General features: G+C 29.2%; 1 protein-coding gene across 1 annotated transcript in view; it reads left to right on the top strand.

Moving 5' to 3' along the window:
- Positions 1 to 9,822, top strand: part of LOC135136086 (partitioning defective 3 homolog) — a 71,308-nt gene extending 61,486 nt beyond the window's left edge. The window contains exons 18-20 of the mRNA XM_064065213.1: positions 8,559 to 8,668; positions 8,851 to 8,934; positions 9,269 to 9,822. Coding sequence (XP_063921283.1) covers positions 8,559 to 8,668; positions 8,851 to 8,934; positions 9,269 to 9,593 — 519 coding nt within the window. The 3' untranslated portion in view covers positions 9,594 to 9,822. The remainder of the gene's footprint in view (positions 1 to 8,558; positions 8,669 to 8,850; positions 8,935 to 9,268) is intronic.
- Positions 9,823 to 22,622: the final 12,800 nt, after the last annotated feature.

Raw genomic sequence — 22,622 nt, 5'->3', positions numbered from 1 at the left:
TTTCTTAATCTTTCGATTTTTCGACTTCCGGGTTTTAGATTTTCTGTTTTTCAATTGTCGTTTTTCCAATTTTCCGATTTTTAAATTTTAAATTTTTCGATTTCCCCATTTTTCATTTCAGTTCTTCGATGTTTCAGTTTTTCAAGTTTTCGAATTTTTCAAATGTTTTGATTTCTTAATCTTCCCGGTTTTAGATTTTCTGTTTTTCAATTGTCGTTTTTTCAAATTTTCAATTTTTCAATTTTTCAAATTTGACATTTATAAACTGTCAATTTTTAGATTTTTCAATTAATCGATGTTTTGATTTTCCCATTTCTTGACTTTCGAGGGTTTCGATATTCCTGTTCTTCAGTTCTTTAATTTTTCGAATTTTCAGATTCGTGATTTTTCAATTTTTCGATTTTTTGAAGGTTTCGATTTTTCGACTTTACTTTTTTGATTTTTCGATTGCTCAATTTTTCGATTCTTTAGATTCTCAGTTGTTGGATATTTCAGTTTTGGGATTTTTCAATATTTAGATTTTTCGACTTCCTGGTTTTAGATTTTCAGTTTTCAATTGTCGTTTAAAATTTTTCGATTTTTCAATGTTTTGATTTCCCAATTTAGTTTCCCATTTTTAGTTTTTCTTTCATTTTTCAGTTTCACGTTTTCAAATTACACCAAAATTGAAAAATCGAAAACTTAATTGAAAAATTGAAACATTTTAAATGAAAAAAATCGGTAAAGCGAAAAATTGAAAAATCTATAAATCGAGAAATTGAACAATCTAAAAATTAAACAATTTAAAAGTCGAAGAATTGGAAAACCAAAAAATATAAACCGAGAACTTGAAAAATCGAATAATCGAGAAATCAAAACATCAAGGAAAAGAAAAAAATTAACGGAAAATCTAGAACTTAAAAATTGAAAAATTAAAATACCTATCCAAAAATTGAAAAACCGAGAAATAGAAACATCAAAAAATGGAAAAATGGAAGGAAAATTGAAAAATCGAAAAAGTGAAAAAATTCAAACCTAAAATCTTGAAAAACTGAAAAATGGAAAGAAAACTGAAGAATCGGAAAAGTGAAAAAATACAAAACTGAAACATTGAAAAATCCAGAAATCGAAAAATCACAACTGAAGAAAGAATTGAAAAATCAAGAAATAGAGAAATGGGAAAATCAAAAAATTAGTCAATCGAAAAATTTAGAAACGTCAAAAATTGAAAACTGAAGAATAAAAAAACGTATAAATCGTAAAAGTGAAAAATCGTAAAGTTAATAAATTAAAAAACTGAAAATTTTTGAAAAAAAAATCGTATCGAAAACTAAAATTCAAAAAACGAGATTTGAAGAATCCACAAATTGAAAAACCGAAAAATCGAAACCAGAAAAGTCGAAAGATCTATCGAAATCGAAAAATTGAAATGTTGAAAAATTGAGAAATCGAGAACTTGAAAAATGGAGAAATCAAAAAAATGAAGTCGGAAAATTTTATAAATTAAAAAAATTGAAATATGTATGTACATACTAAAAAGTAGTTAAAAAGAATCGGGAATTCGAATCATAAAAAAATCGTGAAATCGAAAAATCGTTAATATAAAATTTAAAAAATTGAAAAAGTGAAAATCGAAAAAGTAGAAAACGAGAACCCAAAAAATTTGGTAATTGAAAAATCTCAAAACTGAATCAAAACTGCAGAATGAAAACGTAGAATAACAAGAAATCCAGAAATCGAAATTGAAAAGTTGAAACATCTAGAAATCGAAACATCAAAACATTGAGAAATCGAGAAATCCAGAAGTCGAACAATCAAAATCGAAAAATTTAAAATTGAAATCTCGATAAATTGGAAAATCGGAAAACTGAAAAATTAAAAACCGAAAAATTGAAAACTTGGAAAATCGAAAAATTTGATAATAAAAAAAATTGTAAAAACGAAAAATTAAAATGTCGAAAAATTGAAGCATCAAAAAATTGAATCGAGAAATCAAAACATCCAAAAGTCGAAATATTGAAAAATCCTAAAACTGAAACATTGAAAACTTGAGAAAATGAAAAATTGAAAAATCCAGAAATCAAAAAGTGGAAAATTTCGAAATCCTAAAAATTGAAATATTGAAAAATCGAAATATTTGTAAAACCGTTTCGATTCTTCAAATTTTTCATTCAAGAAATAGAAAATTCGAAAAATCGAAAGTTTGAAGAATCCACAAATTGAAAAATCCTCAAACCGAAATTTCGAAAAATTGAAAAAAATCTAAGCCTGAAAACTCAGAAAATTGAGTGATCGAGACCAAAAAATCTAAAATTTAAAATGTCGACAAATTTAAAATTCATGGAACTGAAAAATCGAAAAGTCGAGATAGTGAGAAATCTAAAAACCTAAAACTTTAAAAACTGAAAAATTAGTATATCGAAAAATTTAAAAACCGAGAAAACACAATGTCAAAAATTTGAAAAATTGAAGAAACGAAATATTGCAAAATTCCAAAGCTGAAATATTGAAAAACCTAAAAATCGATACCAGAAAAGTCGAAAGATCGATCGAAATCGAAAAATTGAAAAAAAATAGGTTTTGAAAAATTCCCAAAATTGAAATGTTAAAAAATTGAGAAATGGAGAAATCAAAAAAATTGAAAGTCGGAAAATTTTAAAATTAAAAAAATTGAAATATGTACATCCTAAAAAGTAGGAAAAAAAAGCGGGAATTCGATACATAAAAAAATCGTAAAATCGAAAAATGGAAAAATCGTTAATATAAAATTTAAAAAATTGAAAAACTAAAAATCAAAAAACTAGAAAACGAGAAACCGAAAAATTTGGTAATTGAAAAATCCCAAAACTGAATCAAAACTGTCAAAACTGTAGAATGAAAAAGTCGAATAACAAGAAATCCAGAAATCGAAATTGAAAAGTTGAAACATCTAGAAATCGAAACATCAAAACATTGAGAAATCGAGAAGTCCAGAAGTCGAACAATCAAAATCGAAAAATTTGAAATTGAAATCTCGATATATTGGAAAATGGGAAAACTAAAAATTGAAAAATTAAAAACCGGAATATTGAAAATTGAAAGATCGAAAAATTTGATAATCAAAAAAATTGAAAAATCCAGAAATCGGAAAATCGAAAATTTCGAAACGCCAAAAATTGTAAGTATTGAAAAATCGAAATATTTGTAGAACCTTTTCGATTCTTCAAATTTTTCATTCAAGAAGTCGAAAATTCGAAAAATCGAGAATTTGAAGAATCCACAAATTGAAAAATCCTCAAACCAAAATTTCGAAAAATTAAAAAACCGAAAAATTGAAACCCGAAAAGTCGAAAGATCGATCGAAATCGAAAAATTGAAAAAAAAATAGGTTATGAAAAATCCCCAAAATTGAAATGTTGAAAAATTGAGAAATCGAGAAATCAAAAAACTAGAAAACGTGAAACCGAAAAATTGGTAATTCAAAAATCTCAAAACTGAATCAAAACCGAAAAATTGAAAACTTGAAAAATCGAAAAATTTGATAATCAAGAAAATTGAAAAATCGAAAGATCAAGAAATAGAAATATCTAAAATTTAAAAAAACGAAAAATCCCAAAATTGAAAAATCCAGAAACCAAAAAATCGAAAATTTCAAAACACCAAAAATTGAAATATTGAAAAGTCTAAATATGTGAAGAACCTTTTCGATTCTTTGAATTTTTCATTGAAGAATCGAAAAATCGAAAGATAGAAATATGGAAACAAAAAAGTGAGAAATCTAAGATTTTAAAAATTCGAAAAACACAATGTCAAAAATTTGAAAAATTGAAGAAACGAAATATTGCAAAATTCCAAAGCTGAAATATTGAAAAACCTAAAAATGGAAGGAAAATTAAAGAATCGAAACAGTGAAAAAACCCAAACTGAAACATTGCAAAATTGAGAAATGGAAAAATGGGAAAATCAAAAAAATTGGTCTAAAGAGTTTAGACAGTACTTCCCTCGCTATCGGAAACGTGACGACTGCATGCCTATTATGTTTTTTTTTCACATTAGATTTCGAAGCATTCGGTTTTGTAGTTTCTGATTAAATCAATTAAAGAAATTTTCGCATTCATTAAATTTTTTGAGTCACCCTGTATATGCATATCCAAAAAATATGAATGGAATGATAAATCACAAGAAGGGACTCATCATATTTTATACAATTTAGATAGGATTTATTCAGCAAAATTTTGAGGTGACGTCATGAATTTTTTAGAGGGGATAAGTAAATATATTGTGATTAAAACGGTCCTGGTTTAATAACAAAAAAATATTGTTCGCTATAAAACAAGCTCGTCTTAGACAAAGTATTCGTAAAAAAATATGTCGTAAAAAAATTTACGTATGCTGGTCCCGACTGCGATTATGGTTTAAATATTTTTTAGAAAATCCTATCATGGATGTAGAAACATTTGTGACAGCCAAAGAGGTTTTTTTGAGAAAATTATCTTTGAATTTAGACCAAATTGAAATAGAGACTAGTCAACAGGCACATTTGGGCAAAAGAAAGAGAAATTAGGATTACAGCTTCAAATTTTGGACGTATTTACAAACTTAGACCGACTACAGCAATAGCTAAAACTGTGGAGCCTGTGTTGTACAGTACATTTAGAGGTAATAGTCATACATACTATGGACAGCAAAGTGAGGAAAAAGCTGTGAAGTGTTTTGAAATAAATAAAAATATAAAAACAGAACGGTGTGGCTTGTTTATTTCAAAACAATTTCCTTACTTGGCTGCTAGTCCAGACAGGGTTCTAGAGGATAGGAGTGCATTAGTCGAAATTAAATGCCCATCAAAATCGCAAGATTTGTCTCCCGAAGAAGCGGTTAGAAAAAAAAAAATAATAAAATACTTGTTACGGGTATTTCACAAGTTCATTTTGTTGTATGGACACCCAAAGGAATAAATATAGAAAAAATTTATAAAGACGAAGAAATATATGTAAAAAGATGGCAGATAAACTTGGCAGATTTTACTTTGGCGCATTATTGCCCGAAATAATTGATTCAAGAAGAAAGAGGAACCTGCCTTTGCGAGAGATTTTTTTAAAATAAATAAAATTTGTTTCTATTTTTTTTATGAACTTTAATAATTTATTAGTACATTTTTCATCACCAAGACTTGCATATTTTTATTATAAATATATTTTGAAAATGATCTCTCGGCAAATGAAAACATATACGAGCACTTTTTTCGAGTAAAGAATCAAGGGAGAAGTTACTGGGCGTAGGGCTTTTTTAAAACACCTCCTTTCTGGGATAAGTACTTTTATTAAGATAATACTGATTTTAGCAAATACCATACCTTCTAAGAAAATAGAGGGCGGGTGGGCGGGGCTAATCCTTGCTAAGATAAGACTAATTTTAGCAAATGACATATCCTCTGAGAAAATAGGGGTGGGTGGGCGGGGCTACTGCTTTTATTTAGATAAAACTGATTTTGGCAAATACTATACCCTCTAAGGGATTTTGCAGTTAAGATCGCCACAATTGAGACAGGGTGGGTGGGCGGGGCTTATTTTTGCCTTCTTTTTTTTCTTCTTTATTTATAGTCTTCTCTTCACAACAAGAAACTGAAAACATGTTGAAAATGGTAAATTTTGTACCCACATTTCTTTATAAATTTACTGGAAAAGAAAACTACGTGCATATATTGAGAAAAAACGCAAAATACAAACCCCGCCCACCCACCCTCAACTCAATCGTGACGACTTTCTCTACAAGAATCTAGCATGCGAAATATGTTTTTATGTATCATTTTGTTGAACGAAAACTATAGTCAAACAAAAAAAGTCAAGAAATAAGCCCCACCCGCCCACCCGTTACTGCCCATTCACAATGGACATAAGACATAAGAACGAGCGCATAACATAATTTACGTTTTTGGTTTGTGTCTGGCTTATGCTTATCTACGTTCACAGTGGACAGAGTGAACTCTGTAAGAATTGTTAAACTGCGCAAACGCAGAACGGAATAACTCCCGGCTAAACATAGAAACGGCTAACCTCAAACTGAGTCAATCAAAATATCTAACCTACAATTTCATACGATATTCGAACTTGACAACTCGCAGTACAGAACAAACTCGCAATGTGAAGCTTTGCTTATAATTTATATAATATAATCAAAGGTGTGAAGTGTCAAGTGCCAACTGTCAAAGGGAATTCAACAGCAGCATTCAAAAGTCCCTAGATTTTAACATAATTTTGACATAATTCGTGCACAAAGTTGAACTTGTTTCAACTTTGTGTACGCACACAAGGATTACATAAAACGTTCATAAGCATAAGAATTACGTTCGTCCACTGTGAACAGAGGTACACGTTTTCCATCGTTTCAACTTTATGTATTTATGTAAGCTTTATGTACTTGTTATGCCTTATGTCCATTGTGAATGGGCAGTTATTTTCTTAGAGGGTATATCATCTGCCAAAATTAGTTTTATCTTGACAAGTACTAGCCCCACCCACCCGCCCTTTATTTTCTTAGAAGGTATGTCATCTGCGGAAATCAATCTTATCTTGCCAAATGCTAGCCCCCCCACCCGCCCTTTATTTTTTTAAAGTATATCATTTGCCAAAATCACTTAGCAAGTACTAGCCCCGCTCACCCGCGCTCTATTTTCTCAAAGGATATGTTATTTGCCAAAATTAGTCTTATCTTATCAAATACTAACCCCGCCCACCCACCCTCTATTTTCTTTAAAAGTATGTCATTTGCTAAAATACTAGTATTTGCTAAGATAAGACTAGTTTTGGCAAATGACATAATCCTCTGAGAAAACATGGGGGTGGGTGGGCGGGGCTTGTACTTTCATTAAGATAAAACTGATTTTGGCAAATGCAATATGCTCTAGGAAAATCGAGGGCGGGTGGGCGGGGCTAGTATTTGCTAAGATAAGACTGATTTTGGCAAATGACAGAATCCTCTGAGAAAATAGGGGGTGGGTAGGCGGGGCTAGTACTTTTATTAAGATAAAACTGATTTTGGCAAATGCCATACCTTCTAAGAAAATAGAGGGCGGGTGGGCGGGCCTAGTACTTTTATTAAGATAATACTGATTTTAGCAAATACCATACCTTCTAAGAAAATAGAGGGCTGGTGGCCCTTGCTAAGATAAGACTAATTTTAGCAAATGACATATCCTCTGAGAAAATAGGGGTGGGTGGGCGGGGCTACTGCTTTTATTTAGATAAAACTGATTTTGGCAAATGCTATACCCTTTAAGGGATTTTGCAGTTAAGATCGCCACAATTGAGACAGGGTGGGTGGGCGGGGCTTATTTTTGCCTTCTTTTTTTTCATCTTAATTTATAGTCTTCACAACAAGAAACTGAAAACATGTTGAAAATGGTAAATTTTGTACCCACATTTCTTTATAAATTTACTGGAAAAGAAAACTACGTGCATATATTGAGAAAAAACGCAACATACAAACCCCGCCCACCCACCCTCAACTCAATCGTGACGACTTTCTCTACAAGAATCTAGCATGCGAAATATGTTTTTATGTATCATTTTGTTGAACGAAAACTATAGTCAACAAAAAAAAGACAAGAAATAAGCCCCACCCGCCCACCCGTTATTTTCTTAGAGGGTATATCGTCTGCCAAAATGAGTTTTATCTTGACAAGTATATACACTTAGCTACTTATACGTGTTAAACAAAAGCTGTATTTTATATATTTTTTATTATTATTATAAATATGTTTACTAGTTTTATTAATTAACAAAGCAAAATATATATTAACAATAATATTACAATGATTTTTTAGTAATCATGTGTATTGAATTCAGGATCCTGAGTGGAGTAAAAATATTATAGTTCCCCAGTTTTAATTCGGTTTTATAATAGTACCTCATTGCGTAAAATTTAATTTCCTTAACAATAGATTACTGCGGCCGGTCTTGTTATAAAACTGAGTTCCTTGCCATAAATTAGAAAAATCAGCCGAGAACTCTATCAGCTTATGGTAGAGCAGGCAATAAGGGTTTTACCTGGAAAGCCGCTTCCGTAAATTTTAGTGGCGCTCCTATCGGCAAAGTACTGAACTAACTGCTCAAATTCTGTCGAATTGATACCCATTTTTTTCAATAATTGTTAGTTTTTGTTAAAAACTCTGCTAACCAATAGATCATTAATTTTCCTCTGATATTCCTCTTAAAATTATTCGACGTATTTTGCATTAATTTGTGGTATATTTTGACTTTAATAAACACATTATTATTTAAACAAATTGTACCACTAACAAACATTTAATGACTCTGCGCCCTGTAAAAATTGAAGTTTTAACCATGTGCGAATTTTCAAGCGATTCTATGATGGTTATGACTTAAAAAACTTGAAAAGAAAACATACAATGGTGCTTTTTTTACGATATTTCTCATCCATATTTTTTTAGTTGATTGAACTGGTCTCTGCGCTCTAGAATATGAAAAAAGCTGCAGTTTGATTTATGATACATCTATATTAATATCATTTTTTCAAACAAAAAACCAAAAAAATGTTATACCTCGTCTAATCTTGGAAAATGACGGTGACTTTTGTTGTAGGTTAACAACTACGGGGAGTACGGTGGCAGGCCTGGCAGTCGCTCGGGGATCACCGAATCCGTGCCGTTCACCCACTACGTCAACTACAACGAGCTGCAGAATCACTTAAGGTACGACAATGTACAGTTTTTGAGGTTATGGAGGGCCTACAATGTCTTCTGTGTTGTGCACATTTCATTTGTTACTAACACTGATTTGTTGCATGACGATAACAAATCGATCTGTTAATGTTATAATGATTATTGTTGATGTTTTGCATTGTCATTGTCATAATTGTATTTTGTCCAAGCAGCCGTAAAGATCCGCTATCTGACAGTCAGATAGTTCAGATGCGTCTGCAAGTTCAACAGCAAAGGTTAAAGGTGGAGGAAGAAAGGTATGCACTTTTTCTGTTTACACACTGTTCTTGCGCCTTACTAATGCTTGTGGCTTTGCTTTCTGTCGGGTGCTGGGCTATTTATTATGTATCAATTTATTAAAAATCGAAAAACTTGAGACATATTCTTAATCCATCTATCCATCAAAAAATCAGTTACATACGTTTAAAGATGGCTAAAATTAGTACACTACTTGGGGGCGCTTGTATTGTACTAAATCCGTGCTGAATTTGCTTCACCCAAAACTAATTCCACTCCAGACCATCTAATAACATAATGCTGTAGATTTTCACCTAGATCTTTTAACCGCTGACGTTTCGACGTTTCTCTTAGCCGGAAGCAGCATCAGTACCACTCTCAGCGTCAAGCTCGAACCGACAACCAGCTCCGACCAGTCTCGAATTTCTACGAATATGAAAGTATCCAATCCATGTTGAATAACCGCCCGGCGCGGGCGAATCCACCCCCGGTCCACCACACCACCCAGCCTGTGACGTACCAAGACGTCAATTCCAATTCGCTGCCCAGACAAGGTCAGCAGCAGCAACCGCCACAACAACCAGTGCAGGGTCGACACCCCAATCGGAACCAACACAGAGGGCCGTTTGTGACCCACGTGACTATTGGCGACAGCCAGCAAAACGGAACGAAAGTGTAGGGTTATGTCGTGCTCATTTTCAATTGGTGCTGAAAGTAGTTTAGTGATCCAATCAGTATTAAGGAAGCTATTTCGGCACCGCGTCCATTTAGTTATGTAATAAGTATTATTTTATCTGTATATACGAACTCTATATTTTATATGTAAATATTTATATGTATAATAGATGAAGAGGAAATTTTATACAATGTACATTCCTTTTGGAAAATAAATACGAGTGAAAAATCTATCTAAGGCTTTTTTGCATACCGTATGTGTTGGCACCAAATTCTTTTCATCAATCATTTGTTTCATGGCTATATTTATTTACTTTTTATCCTTTTTAAAGTACGGAACATGAAGTTTTGTAATTACGCTCCGCCCCTCGGTCTGACAACGAATGAAAAATTCATCACGATTGTTGATCGAGACGGATGGGTGGGGCTTCTCTTTTGGTTTTCTTTAGTTTATTTTGTATAACACGATTACTTAAGAACATATTTCACATGGTAATTTCTCTTGGAAAAATAAGGATTTTACAATTAAGCTCCGCCCCTCGCTTACAACCAGTAAAACAATCATCAGAATTGAGACAGGGCGGGTGGGCGGGGCTTATGTTCTGTTTTTTTTTCTTAATATACATAGCCATCTTTTCACAACGGGAAACTTAGGTTAACATGGTACATTTTTGCAAGGAAATATGGATTTTGAAAGAATTCTGGTCTGAAAAATTTTAAAATTTAAATTCGAAAAGTTGCATTTTGGGATACTGAAAAAATGAAAAATTGAAGCATCTAATAAATGAAGAAGTTTTAAAATCTAGTAATTTATTGAGAAATGGAAAAATTCCAAAGTTGTAAAATTGAAAATGTGAAATACTTTAAAAATTATAATAAAAATTGTTAGATATATATATTGAAAACAGGCACTTTAAAAATTGCAAGTCAAAATATAAAAGTTGAAAAATCGAAAAATTGCAAATCGGAAAAGGAAAAATTTCATATTGAAAAAAAGAAAAATTACAAAATCAGAACATTGGAAAATCAAAAAGCTGAAAAATAAACAAAATAAAAAACCCGAACGAAAAAATAGTCTAAAAACTGATGAAAAAATTTTATTCAATTTTTCGATATTTTAGTTTTACGATTTTTCAGTTTTTTGACTCTTAAATTTTTAATGTTTCAATTTTTTACGTTTCTAAATTTTCTATTTTCGATTTCTCAGTTTCTGGATTAATCGGTTTTTTTTTTTTTTGGTATTTCGACTTTTCGATTTCTCGTTTTTAAGTTAAACTTTAGGTTTTCCAATTTTTTTTGACGTTCTGGTATCCTGATTTTTCAATTTCTCGGTTCAATTTGTCTTCGTTTTTTCGATTTTTCAAGTTTCGCATTAAGAAAAAGAAAAATCGTAAAATCAAAACGCTGAAAAACCGAAAACCTGAAAAATAAACGAAATAAAAAACCGAAACGAAAAATTGAAAAAATCGAAACATTTTGCTCAATTTTTCGATATTTCAGTTTTACGATTTTTTTTGATTTCTGGATTTTTAAATTTTTCAATATTTGAAGTTCCCAAATTTTTGATTTTCGATTTTTCAATGTCTGGATTAATCGGTTTTTTTTGGGTTTTTCGATTTTTCAGTTTCTCAATTCTTCAATTTTTCGATATTTAAACTTTCGGTTTTCCATTTTTTTTTCGTTTCGATTTTCCAATTTTTCCGTTTTTCCAATCTTTCGACTCTTCACTTTTCCGTTTTTCAATTTTCCAGTATTTAAATTTTTTTATTTTTCCATTTTTCAAATTTCAGATTAAAAAAAGAAAAATTATAAATTCAGCTCATTGAAAAACGGAAAAATTGAAAAATCGAAAAATAACACGATACTCAAAAACATGTCTTATATTTTGCCTTAGAAACTTAGAACATGGTTAACATGGTACATTTTTGCAAGGAAATAATTTTAAAATGAAAATTCGAAAAGTTGCATTTTGTAAAACAAAAGAAATGATAAAAGTGAAACTGAAAAAACAAAAAATAATAAAATCAGAACATTAAAAATTCGAAAAAAAAGTCGAACAAATGAAAAAGTTTTAAAATCTAGTAATCTATTGAGAAATGGAAAAATTCTAAAGAAAATGTGAAATATTTAAAAAATTATAATAATTATTATTATATATTTAAAACAAACGCTTTAAAAATTGCAAATCAAAAACTAAAAGTTGAAAAATCGAAAAATTGCGAATCGGAAAAGTGAAAAATTTCATATTGAAAAAAGAAAGAAGAAAAATTACAAAATCAGAACATTAGAAAACTGAAAAATAAATAAAATTAAAAACCGAAACGAAAAAATGCAAATCTAAAAACTGAAGACAAGAAAAATTGAAAAATCCAAAAATTTTACTTAATTTTTCGATATTTTAGTTTTACGATTTTTAGTTTTTTGACTCTTAAATTTTTAGATTTTTAAATGTTTCAATTTTTTTACGTTTCTAAATTTTCTATTTTCGGTTTCTCAGTTTCTAGATTAATCGTTTTTTTTTGGTTTTTCGTCTTCGATTTCTCGATTTTTCGATTTCAGTTTCTCAGTTCTTCTATTTTGCGAAGTTTAGACTTTAGGTTTTCCGTTTTTTTTTTGACTTTTTGATTTTTCAATTTCTCAGTTCTTCAATTTGTCTTCGTTTTTTCGATTTCCCAATATAAAAATTTTTCATTTTCCGATTTTTCAAATTTCACGTTAAAAAAAGAAAAATCGTAAAGTCAAAATATTGAAGAACCGAAAACTGAAAAAATAAACGAAATAAAAAACCGAAACTTTTCGATATTTCAGTTTTACGACATTTTAGTTTTTCGATTCTTTGATTTTCGGATTTTTAAATTTTTCAATATTTGAAGTTTCCAAATTTTTGATTTTCGATATTTAAACTTTGGGTTTTCGTTTCGATTTTCCAATTTTTCGGTTTTTCCATTTTCCTTCGATTTTTCAATCTTTCGACTCTTCACTTTTTCCATTTTTCAATTTTCCAGTATTTAAAATTTTTTATTTTTCCATTTTTCAAATTTCAGATTAAAAAAAGAAAAATTATAAAATCAGAACATTGAAAAATAACACGATACTGAAAAAATCATCCCAACTGAGATAGGGCGGGTGGGCGGGGCTTATATTTTGCCCTTTTTCTTAACATACGTAGTCGTCTTTTCAGAACAAGAACCTTAACGTTTAAAATGGTGAATTCTTGTAGACAAATATGAATCTTGCAGTTAAGCCCCGCCCCTTGATCTGACAACGAATGAAAAATTTATCACAATTGAGAACTGAGATTGGGGCGGCTATGAATAGGGCGTAACCTTTGGCTTTATTTTTTTCTTAATATACATAATATTCTTTGAACAACACGATACTCAAAAACATGTTTTTAATTTCTCGTAGAGAAATAAGGATTTTGCAGTTAAGCTCCGCCCTCTTGGCTCACGGCGAATAAAAAAAATCATCACAATTGAGACCGGGTGGGTGGGCGGGGCTTATATCTTGGCTTTTTTTTTTAATATACCAAGCCATCTTTTCACAACGAGAAACTTAGAACACGGTTAACATGGTACATTTTTGCAAGGAAATATGGATTTTGAAAGAATTCTGATCTGAAAAATTTTAAAATGGAAATTCGAAAAGTTGCATTTTGTAATACTGAAGAAATGAAAAATTGAAAAAAGTGAAATTGAAAAAAACAAAAAATAATAAAATCAGAACATTGAACAATCGAAAAATTGTAAGGACAAAGAAAATAAAAACATTTGAAGAAATGAAAAATTGAAGCATCGAAAAAATGACAAATTAAAAATCGCAAAATTGAAAAGTCGAATAAATGAAAAAGTTTTAAAATCTAGTAATTTATTGAGAAATGGAAAAATTCTAAAGAAAATGTGAAATATTTTTAAAATTACAATAATTATTATTATATATTTAAAACAAGCACTTTAAAAATTGCAAATCAAAATCTGAAAGTTGAAAAATCGAAAAATTGCGAATCGGAAAAGTGAAAAATTGAAAAAAAGAAAAATTACAAAATCGAAACATTGGAAAATCGAAAAACTGAAAAATAAACAAAATAAAAACCGAAACGATAAAATGCAAATCTAAAAACTGAACACAGGAAAAATTGAAAAATTAAAAATTTTACTCAATTTTTCGATATTTTAGTTTTACGGTTTTTGTTTTTTGACTTAAATTTTTACATTTTTAAATGTTTCAGTTTTTTTTGGTATTTCGACTTTTTGATTTCTCGATTTTTCGATTTCAGTTTCTCAATTCTTCAATTTTGCAAACTTTAAACTTTAGGTTTTCCGTTTTTTTTTTAGCGTTTTGATTTTTTGATTTTTCAATTTCTCGGTTCTTCAATTTAAAAATTTTTGATTTTCCGATTTTTCAAATTTCACATTAAAAAATGAAAAATCGTAAAATCAAAACATTGAAAAACCAAAACTGAAAAAATACACGAAATAAAAAAACGAAACGAAAAACTTTTCGATATTTCAGTTTTACGACTTTTTAGTTTTTCGATTCTTTGATTTTCGGATTTTTAAATTTTTCAATATTTAAAGTTTCCAAATTTTTTATTTTCGATTTTTCAATGTCTGGATTAATCGTTTTTTTGGGTTTTTCGACTCGTCAACTTCTTGATTTTTCGATTTTTCAGTTTCTCAATTCTTTAATTTTTCGGTTTTTCAATTTTTCAATGTTTAAACTTGAAGTTTTCCATTTTTTTCGTTTGGATTTTTCGGTTTTTCCATTTTCCTTCTATTTTTCAATATTTCGACTCTTCAATTTTCCAGTATTTAAAATTTTTTATTTTTCCATTTTTCAAATTTCAGATTAAAAAAAGAAAAATTATAAAATCACCTCATTGAAAAACAGAAAAATTAAAAAATCGAAAAATAACACGATATTCAAAAACATGTCTTATATGGTAATTTCTTGTAGAGAAATAATAAAGATTTTGCTCCTTTGGTTCTCGACGTTTAAAAAAAAAAAATCATCACAACTGAGACAGGGTGGGTGAGCGGGGCTTATATTTTGCCTTTTTTCTTAACATACGTAGTCGTCTTTTCAGAACAAGAACCTTAAAGTTTAAAATGGTGAATTCTTGTAGACAAATATGGATCTTGCAGTTAAGCCCCGCCCCTCGATCTGACAACGAATGAAAAATTCATCACAATCGAGAACTGAGATTGGGGCGGCTATGAGTAGGGCGTAATCTTTGGCTTTATTTTTTTCTTAATATACATAATATTCTTTAAACAACACGATACTCAAAAACATGTTTTTAATTTCCTAGAGAAAAAGGATTTTGCAGTTAAGCTCCGCCCTCTTGGCTCAGGGTGGGCGGGCGGGGCTTATATTTAGCCTTTTTTTTTTCTTAATATGTGTAGACTTATTTCGACAACAAGAAACTTAAAGCATATCAAAAATGGTAGATTTTTGTAGTAATCAACCTAAATCCTCCACTTTTTAAAACAAAAAGGCAAAAAGTAAGCCCGCCCACCCGCCCTATCTTAATTGTGATGATCTTTTTTTATTCGCCGTGGATCAAAGGGGCGGAGCTTAACTGCAAAATACTTATTTCTTTACAAGAAATTAAAAACATATCTTTGAGTATCGTATTGTTCAAAGAAAACATATATACATTATTAAGAAAAAAAAGGCAAAATATAAAAAAATATTTCAATTGAGACGATTTTTTAAAATATTATAAACTTAAACACGTAATGGTAAATTTTTATAAAGAAATATGGATTTTACAATTAGGCTCCGCCCCAACGTTTGCTAACCAATTAAAACTTCCTTACTCTATTTTCAATTCAATTCTCAAAATTAAAAAAATCCTCACCACGAAAAACCGAAATTTATTTTTGAATTGTTTTTCGATTACTGAAAAATTGAAAAAAAAAGTCGACACTTATAAATTCCATATTGCAAGAAATATGATATATTTTTTGGAAAATCGAAATACAAAAATACTAATAACAAATTTCTGAAACATCGAAAACTTAAGAAAATCGAAAAATCGAGAAATCCAGAAATAAAAAATCGAAAAACTGAAATATCGGAAAATCGAGAAATCCACAAATTGCAAAAAAACCTCAAACTGAAATGTTGAAAAACCGAAAAATCGAAACCCGAAAAGTCGAAATATCAATCGAAAAATTGAAAAAAATTAGGTTACGAAAAATTCCCAAAATTGAAAAATCCAGAAATCAAAAAAAAAGGAAAATTTCAAAACGCCAAAAATTGAAATATTGAAAAATCGAAATATTTGTCGATTCTTCAATTTTTCATTCAAGAAATCGAAAATTCCAAAAATCGAGAGTTTGAAGAATCCTCAAATTGAAAAATACTCAAACCAAAATTTCGGAAAATTGAAAAACCGAAAATCGAACCCCGAAAAGTCGAAAGATGGATCGAAATCGAAAAATTGAAAAAAAATTAGGTGTTGCAAAATTGAGAAATCGAGAACTTGAAAAATGGAGGAATCAAAAAAATGAAAAGTCGGAAAATTTTAAAATTCAAAAAATTGAAATATGTATCTACATACATACATACATACCAAAAAGTAAGAGTATAAAATTGGGAATTCGAAACATAAAAAATCGTAAAATCGAAAAATGGAAAAATCGTTAATTTAAAATTTAAAAAATTGAAAAACTAAAAATCAAAAAATTAGAAAAGGAGAAACCGAAAAATTGAGAAATTGAAAAATCTAAAAATTTGATAATTAAAAAAATTGAAAAATCGAAAGATCAAGAAATAAAACATCTAAATTAAAAAAAAACGAAAAATCCCAAAAATGAAAAATCTTGCAGTTAAGCCCCGCCCCTTGATCTGACAACGAATGAAAAATTTATCACAATTGAGAACTGAGATTAGGACGGCTATGAGTAGGGCGTAATCTTTGGCTTTATTTTTTCTTAATATACACAATATTCTTTGAACAAGACGATACTCAAAAACATGTTTTTAATTTCTCGTAGAGAAATAAGGATTTTGCAGTTAAGCTCAGCCCTCTTGGCTCACGGCGAATAAAAAAAATCATCACAATTGAGACCGGGTGAGTGGGCGGGGTTTATATTTAGCCTTTTTTTTTTCTTAACATGTGTAGACTTATTTCGACAACAAGAAACTTAAAGCATGTCTAAAATGGTAAATTTTTGTAGTAATCAACTTGAATCCTCCACTTTTTAAAACAAAAAGGCAAAAAGTAAGCCCGCCCACCCGCCCTATCTCAATTGTGATGATCTTTTTAAAAAGACAAAATATAAATATATTGTTTTTCGACTACTGAAAAATTGAAAAAAAAATCGAGACTTAATATAATATAAATTCCATATTGATAGAAATATGATATTTTTTGGAAAATTGAAAAATCCAAAAATTTTACTCAATTTTTCGATTTTTGTTTTTCGATTCTTTGATTTTTGGATTTTTAAATTTTTCAATATTTGAAGTCCAAATTTTTGATTTTTGATTTTTCAATGTCTGAATTAACCGTTTTTTAGATTTTTCGACTTTTCGATTTCTTGATTTTTCGATTTTTCAGTTCCTCAATTGTTTAATTTTTCGGTTTTTCAATTTTTCGATGTTTAAGCTTTGGGTTTTCCATTTTTTGTTTCGATTTTTCGATTTTCCAGTTTTTCGGTTTTTCCATTTTCCTTCGATTTTTCGAACTTTCGACTCTTCACTTTTTCTGTTTTTCAATTTTCCAGTATTTAAATTTTTTTATTTTTCCATTTTTCAAATCAAAAAATCATCACAATTGAGACCGGGTGGGTGGGCGGGCCTTATATGTTGCCTTTTTTTCTTAATATACATAGCCATCTTTTCACAACGAGAAACTTAGAACACGGTTAACATGGTACATCTTTGCAAGGAAATATGGGTTTTGAAAGAATTCTGATCTGAAAAATTTTAAAATGGAAATTCCGAAAAGTTGCATTTTGTAATACTGAAGAAATGAAAAATTGAAATATCAAAAAATAATAAAATCATTTGAAGAAATGAAAAAGTTTTAAAATCTAGTAATTTATTGAGAATTGGAAAAATTCTAAAGAAAATGTGAAATATTTAAAAAATTATAGTAATAATTATTATATATTTAAAAATTGCAATCAAAATCCAAAAGTTGAAAAATCGAAAAATTGACAATCGGGAAAGTGAAAAATTTCATATTAAAAAAAAGAAAAAATACAAAATCAGAACATTGGAAAACCGAAAAATAACCAAAATAAAAAACCAAAATGAAAAAATGTAAATCTAAAAACTGAAGAAACGAAAAATTGAAAACTCCAAAAATTTTACTCAATTTTTCGATATTTTAGGTTTACGATTTTTCAGTTTTTTGACTATTAAATTTTTTGATTTTTAAACTTTTCAATATTTTACCTTTCTAAATTTTCTATTTTCGATTTTTCAGTTTCTAGATTAATCGTTTTTTTTTTGGTATTTCGACTTCTTGATTTCTCGATTTTTCGGTTTCAGTTTCTCAGTTCTTCAATTTTGCGAAGTTTAAACTTTAAATTTTCCGATTTTTTTTAACGTTTTGATTTCTTGACTTTTCAATTTCTCGATTCTTCAATTTGTCTTCGTTTTTTCGATTTTTTCAAATTTCACATTTAAAAAAGAAAAATCGTAAAATCAAAACACTGAAAAACCGAAAACTGAAAACATAAACGAAATACAAAACCGAAACGAAAAATTGAGTCAACTTTTCGATATTTCAGTTTTACGACTTTTTAGTTTCTTCGATTTTCGATTTTTCAATGTCTAGATTAATCGTTTTTTGGGGGTTTTCGACTTTTCAACTTCTTGATTTTTCGATTTTTCAGTTTCTCAATTCTTTAATTTTTCGGTTTTTCAATTTTTCTATGTTTAAACTTGAAGTTTTCCATTTTCCTTCGATTTTTCAATCTTTTGACTGTTCACTTTTTCCGTTTTTCAATTTTCCAGTATTAAAGTTTTTTATTTTTCCATTTTTCAAATTTTAGATTAAAAAAAGAAAAATTATAAAATCACTTCATTGAAAAACAGAGAAATTAAAAAATCGAAAAATAACACGATATTCAAAAACATGTCTTATATGGTAATTTCTTGTAGAGAAATAATAAAGATTTTGCTCCTTTGGGTCTCGACGATTAAAAAGAAATCATCACAACTGAGATAGGGCGGGTGGGCGGGTCTTATATTTTGCCCTTTTTCTTAACACCGTAGTCGTCTTTTCAGAACAAGAACCTTAAAGTTTAAAATCGTGAATTCTTGTAGACAAAAATGGATCTTGCAGTTAAGCCCCGCCCCTCGATCTGTCAACCAATGAAAAATTCATCACAATTGAGAACTGAGATCGGGGCGGATATGGGTGGGGCTTAATCTTTGCCTTTATTTTATTCTTAATATACATTATATTCTTTGAACAACACCATACTCAAAAACAAGTTTTTAATTTGTCGTAGAGAAATAAGGATTTTGCAGTTAAGCTCCGCCCTCTTGGCTCACGGCGAATAAAAAAAATCATCACAATTGAGACCGGGTGGGTGGGCGGGGCATCTATTTAGCCTTTTAATTTTGTGTAGACTTATTTCGACAACAAGAAACTTGAAGCATGTCTAAAATGGTAAATTTTTGTAGTAATCAACTTAAATCTTCCACTTTTTAAAACAAAAAGGCAAAAAGTAAGCCCGCCCACCCGCCCTATCTCAATTGTGATGATCTTTTTAAAAAGAGAAAATAGAAATATATGTTGTTTTTCGATTACTGAAAAATTGAAAAAAAAATCGAGACATAATAAATTCCATATTGAAAGAAATATATTTTTTGGAAAATTGAAAAGTCCAAAAATTTTACTCAATTTTTCGATATTTTAGTTTTACGATTTTTCAGTTTTTTGACTCGATTTTTAGATTTTTAATTGTTTCAGTTAATACGTTTCTAAATTTTCTATTTTCGATTTCTCGGTTTCTAGATTAATCGTTTTTTTTTTGATTTTTCGACTTTTCGATTTTTCGATTTCAGTTTCTCAGTTCTTCAATTTTGTGAAGTTGAGACTTTGGGTTTTCCGATTTTATTTTTCACGTTTTGAATTATTGATTTTTCAATTTCTCGGTTCTTCAATTTGTCCTCGTTTTTTCGATTTTCCATTTTAAAAATTTTTGAATTTCCGATTTTTCAAATTTCACATTAAAAAAAGAAAAGTCGTAAAATCAAAACATTGAAAAACCGAAAACTGAAAAAATAAACGAAATAAAAAACCGAAACGAAAAATTGAGTCAACTTTTCGATTTTTTAGTTTTTCGATTCTTTGATTTTTGGATTTTTAAATTTTCCAATATTTGCAGTTTCCAAATTTTTAATTTTCGATTTTTCAATGTCTGAATTAACGGTTTTTTTGGGTTTTTCGACTTTTCGATTTCTTGATTTTTCGATTTTTCAGTTCCTCAATTGTTTAATTTTTCGGTTTTTCAATTTTTCGATGTTTAAACTTTGGGTTTTCCGTTTTTCCATTTTCCTTCGATTTTTCAATCTTTCGACCCTTCACTTTTTCCGTTTTTCAATTTTCCCGAATTTAAAATTTTTATTTTTCCATTTTTCAAATTTCAGATTTAAAAAGAAAGAAAAATTATAAAATCAGAACATTGAAAAACAGAAAAACTAAAAAATTATAAACAAAAGAAAAAACCGATATGAAAAATTGAAAAATCGAAAAATAACACGATACTAAAAAAATCATCACAACTGAGATAGGGCGCGTGGGCGGGGCTTATATTTTGCTTTTTTCTTAACATACTTAGTCGTCTTTTCAGAAAAAGAACCTTACAGTTTAAAATCATGAATTCTTGTACACAAATATGGATCTTGCAGTTAAGCCCCGCCCCTTAATCTGACAACGAATGAAGAATTCATCGTAATTGAGAATTGAGATTGGGGCGAGTATGGGTGGGGCCTATTCTTTGCCTTTATTTTTTTCTTAATATACATAATATTCTTTGAACAACACGATACTCAAAAACATGTTTTTAATTTCTCGTAGAGAAATAAGCATTTTGCAGTTAAGCTCCGCCCTCTTGGTTCACGGCGAATAAAAAAATCATCACAATTGAGACCGGGTGGGTGGGCGGGGCTTATATTTTGCCTTTTTTTTTCTTAATATGTGTAGACTTATTTCGACAACAAGACACTTAAAGCATGCCTAAAATGGTAAATTTTTGTAGTAATCAACTTAAATCCTCCACTTTTTAAAACAAAAAGGCAAAAAGTAAGCCCGCCCAGCCGCCCTATCTCAATTGTGATGATCTTTTTAAAAAGACAAAATACAAATATATATATTGTTTTTCAATTACTGAAAAATTGAAAAAAAAAATCCAGACTTAATATAATATAAATTCCATATTGAAAGAAATACGATATTTTTTGGAAAATTGAAAAATCCAAAAATTTTACTCAATTTTTCGATATTTTAGTTTTACGATTTTTCAGTTTTTTGACTTGATTTTTAGATTTTTAATTGTTTCAATTAATACGTTTCTAAATTTTTTATTTTCGATTTCTCGGTTTCTAGATTAATTGTTTTTTTTTTTGGTTTTTCGACTTTTCGATTTCTTGATTTTTCAATTTCTCGGTTCTTCAATTTGTCCTCGTTTTTTCGATTTTCCAATTGAAAAAATTTTTGATTTTCCGATTTTTCAAATTTCACATTAAAAGAAGAAAAATCGTAAAATCAAAACATTGAAAAACCGAAAACTGAAAAAATAAACGAAATAAAAAACCGAAACGAAAAATTGAGTCACTTCGATTTTTTAGTTTTTCGATTCTTTGATTTTTGGATTTTTAAATTTTTCAATATTTGAAGTTTCCAAATTTTTTATTTTCAATTTTTCAATGTCTAAATTAACCGTTTTTTGGATTTTTCGACTTTTCGATTTTTCAGTTCCTCAATTGTTTAATTTTTCGGTTTTTCAATTTTTCGATGTTTAAACTTTGGGTTTTCGGTTTTTCCATTTTCCTTCGATTTTTCAATCTTTCGACCCTTCACTTTTTCCGTTTTTCAATTTTCCCGAATTTAAAATTTTTATTTTTCCATTTTTCAAATTTCAGATTAAAAAAGAAAGAAAAATCATAAAATCAGAATATTAAAAAACAGAAAAACTAAAGAATTATAAACAAAAGAAAAAACCGATACGAAAAATTAAAAATTGAAAAATAACACGGTATTCAAAAAAACATCACAACTGAGATAGGGCGCGTGGGCGGGGCTTATATTTTGCTTTTTTCTTAACATACTTAGTCGTCTTTTCAGAAAAAGAACCTTACAGTTTAAAATCATGAATTCTTGTACACAAATATGGATCTTGCAGTTAAGCCCCGCCCCTTAATCTGACAACGAATGAAAAATTAATCACAATTGAGAACTGAGATTGAGGCGGCTATGAGTAGGGCGTAATCTTTGGCTTTATTTTTTTCTTAATATACATAATATTCTTTGAACAACACGATACTCAAAAACATGTTTTTAATTTCTCGTAGAGAAAAAGGATTTTGCAGTTAAGCTCCGCCCTCTTGGTTCACGGCCAATAAAAAAAATAATCACAATTGAGACCGGGTGGGTGGGCGGGGCATATATTTTGCCTTTTTTTCTTAATATACATAGCCATCTTTTCACAACGAGAAACTTAGAACACGGTTAACATGGTACATTTTTGCAAGGAAATATGGATTTTGAAAGAATTCTGGTCTGAAAAATTTTAAAATGGAAATTCGAAAAGTCGCATTTTGTAATACTGAAGAAATGAAAAATTGAAAAAAGTGGAATTGAAAAAACAAAAAATAATAAAATCAGAACATTGAACAAAAATTGTAAGGATAAAGAAAATAAAAACATTTGAAGAAATTAAAAATTGAAGCATCGAAAAAATGACAAATTAAAAATCGCAAAATTGAAAAGTCGAATAAATGAAAAAGTTTTAAAATCTAGTAATTTATTGAGAAATGGAAAAATTCTAAAGAAAATGTGAAT

This window comes from Zophobas morio, unplaced genomic scaffold (assembly GCF_036711695.1).
Source record: "Zophobas morio isolate AGI-343-1 ecotype UQ-CSIRO unplaced genomic scaffold, CSIRO_AGI_Zmor_V1 ptg000026l, whole genome shotgun sequence".
Classification (NCBI taxonomy): domain Eukaryota; kingdom Metazoa; phylum Arthropoda; class Insecta; order Coleoptera; family Tenebrionidae; genus Zophobas; species Zophobas morio.
Note: the sequence above shows the minus strand (reverse complement) of the source record. Positions and strands in the feature narration are given on the sequence as shown.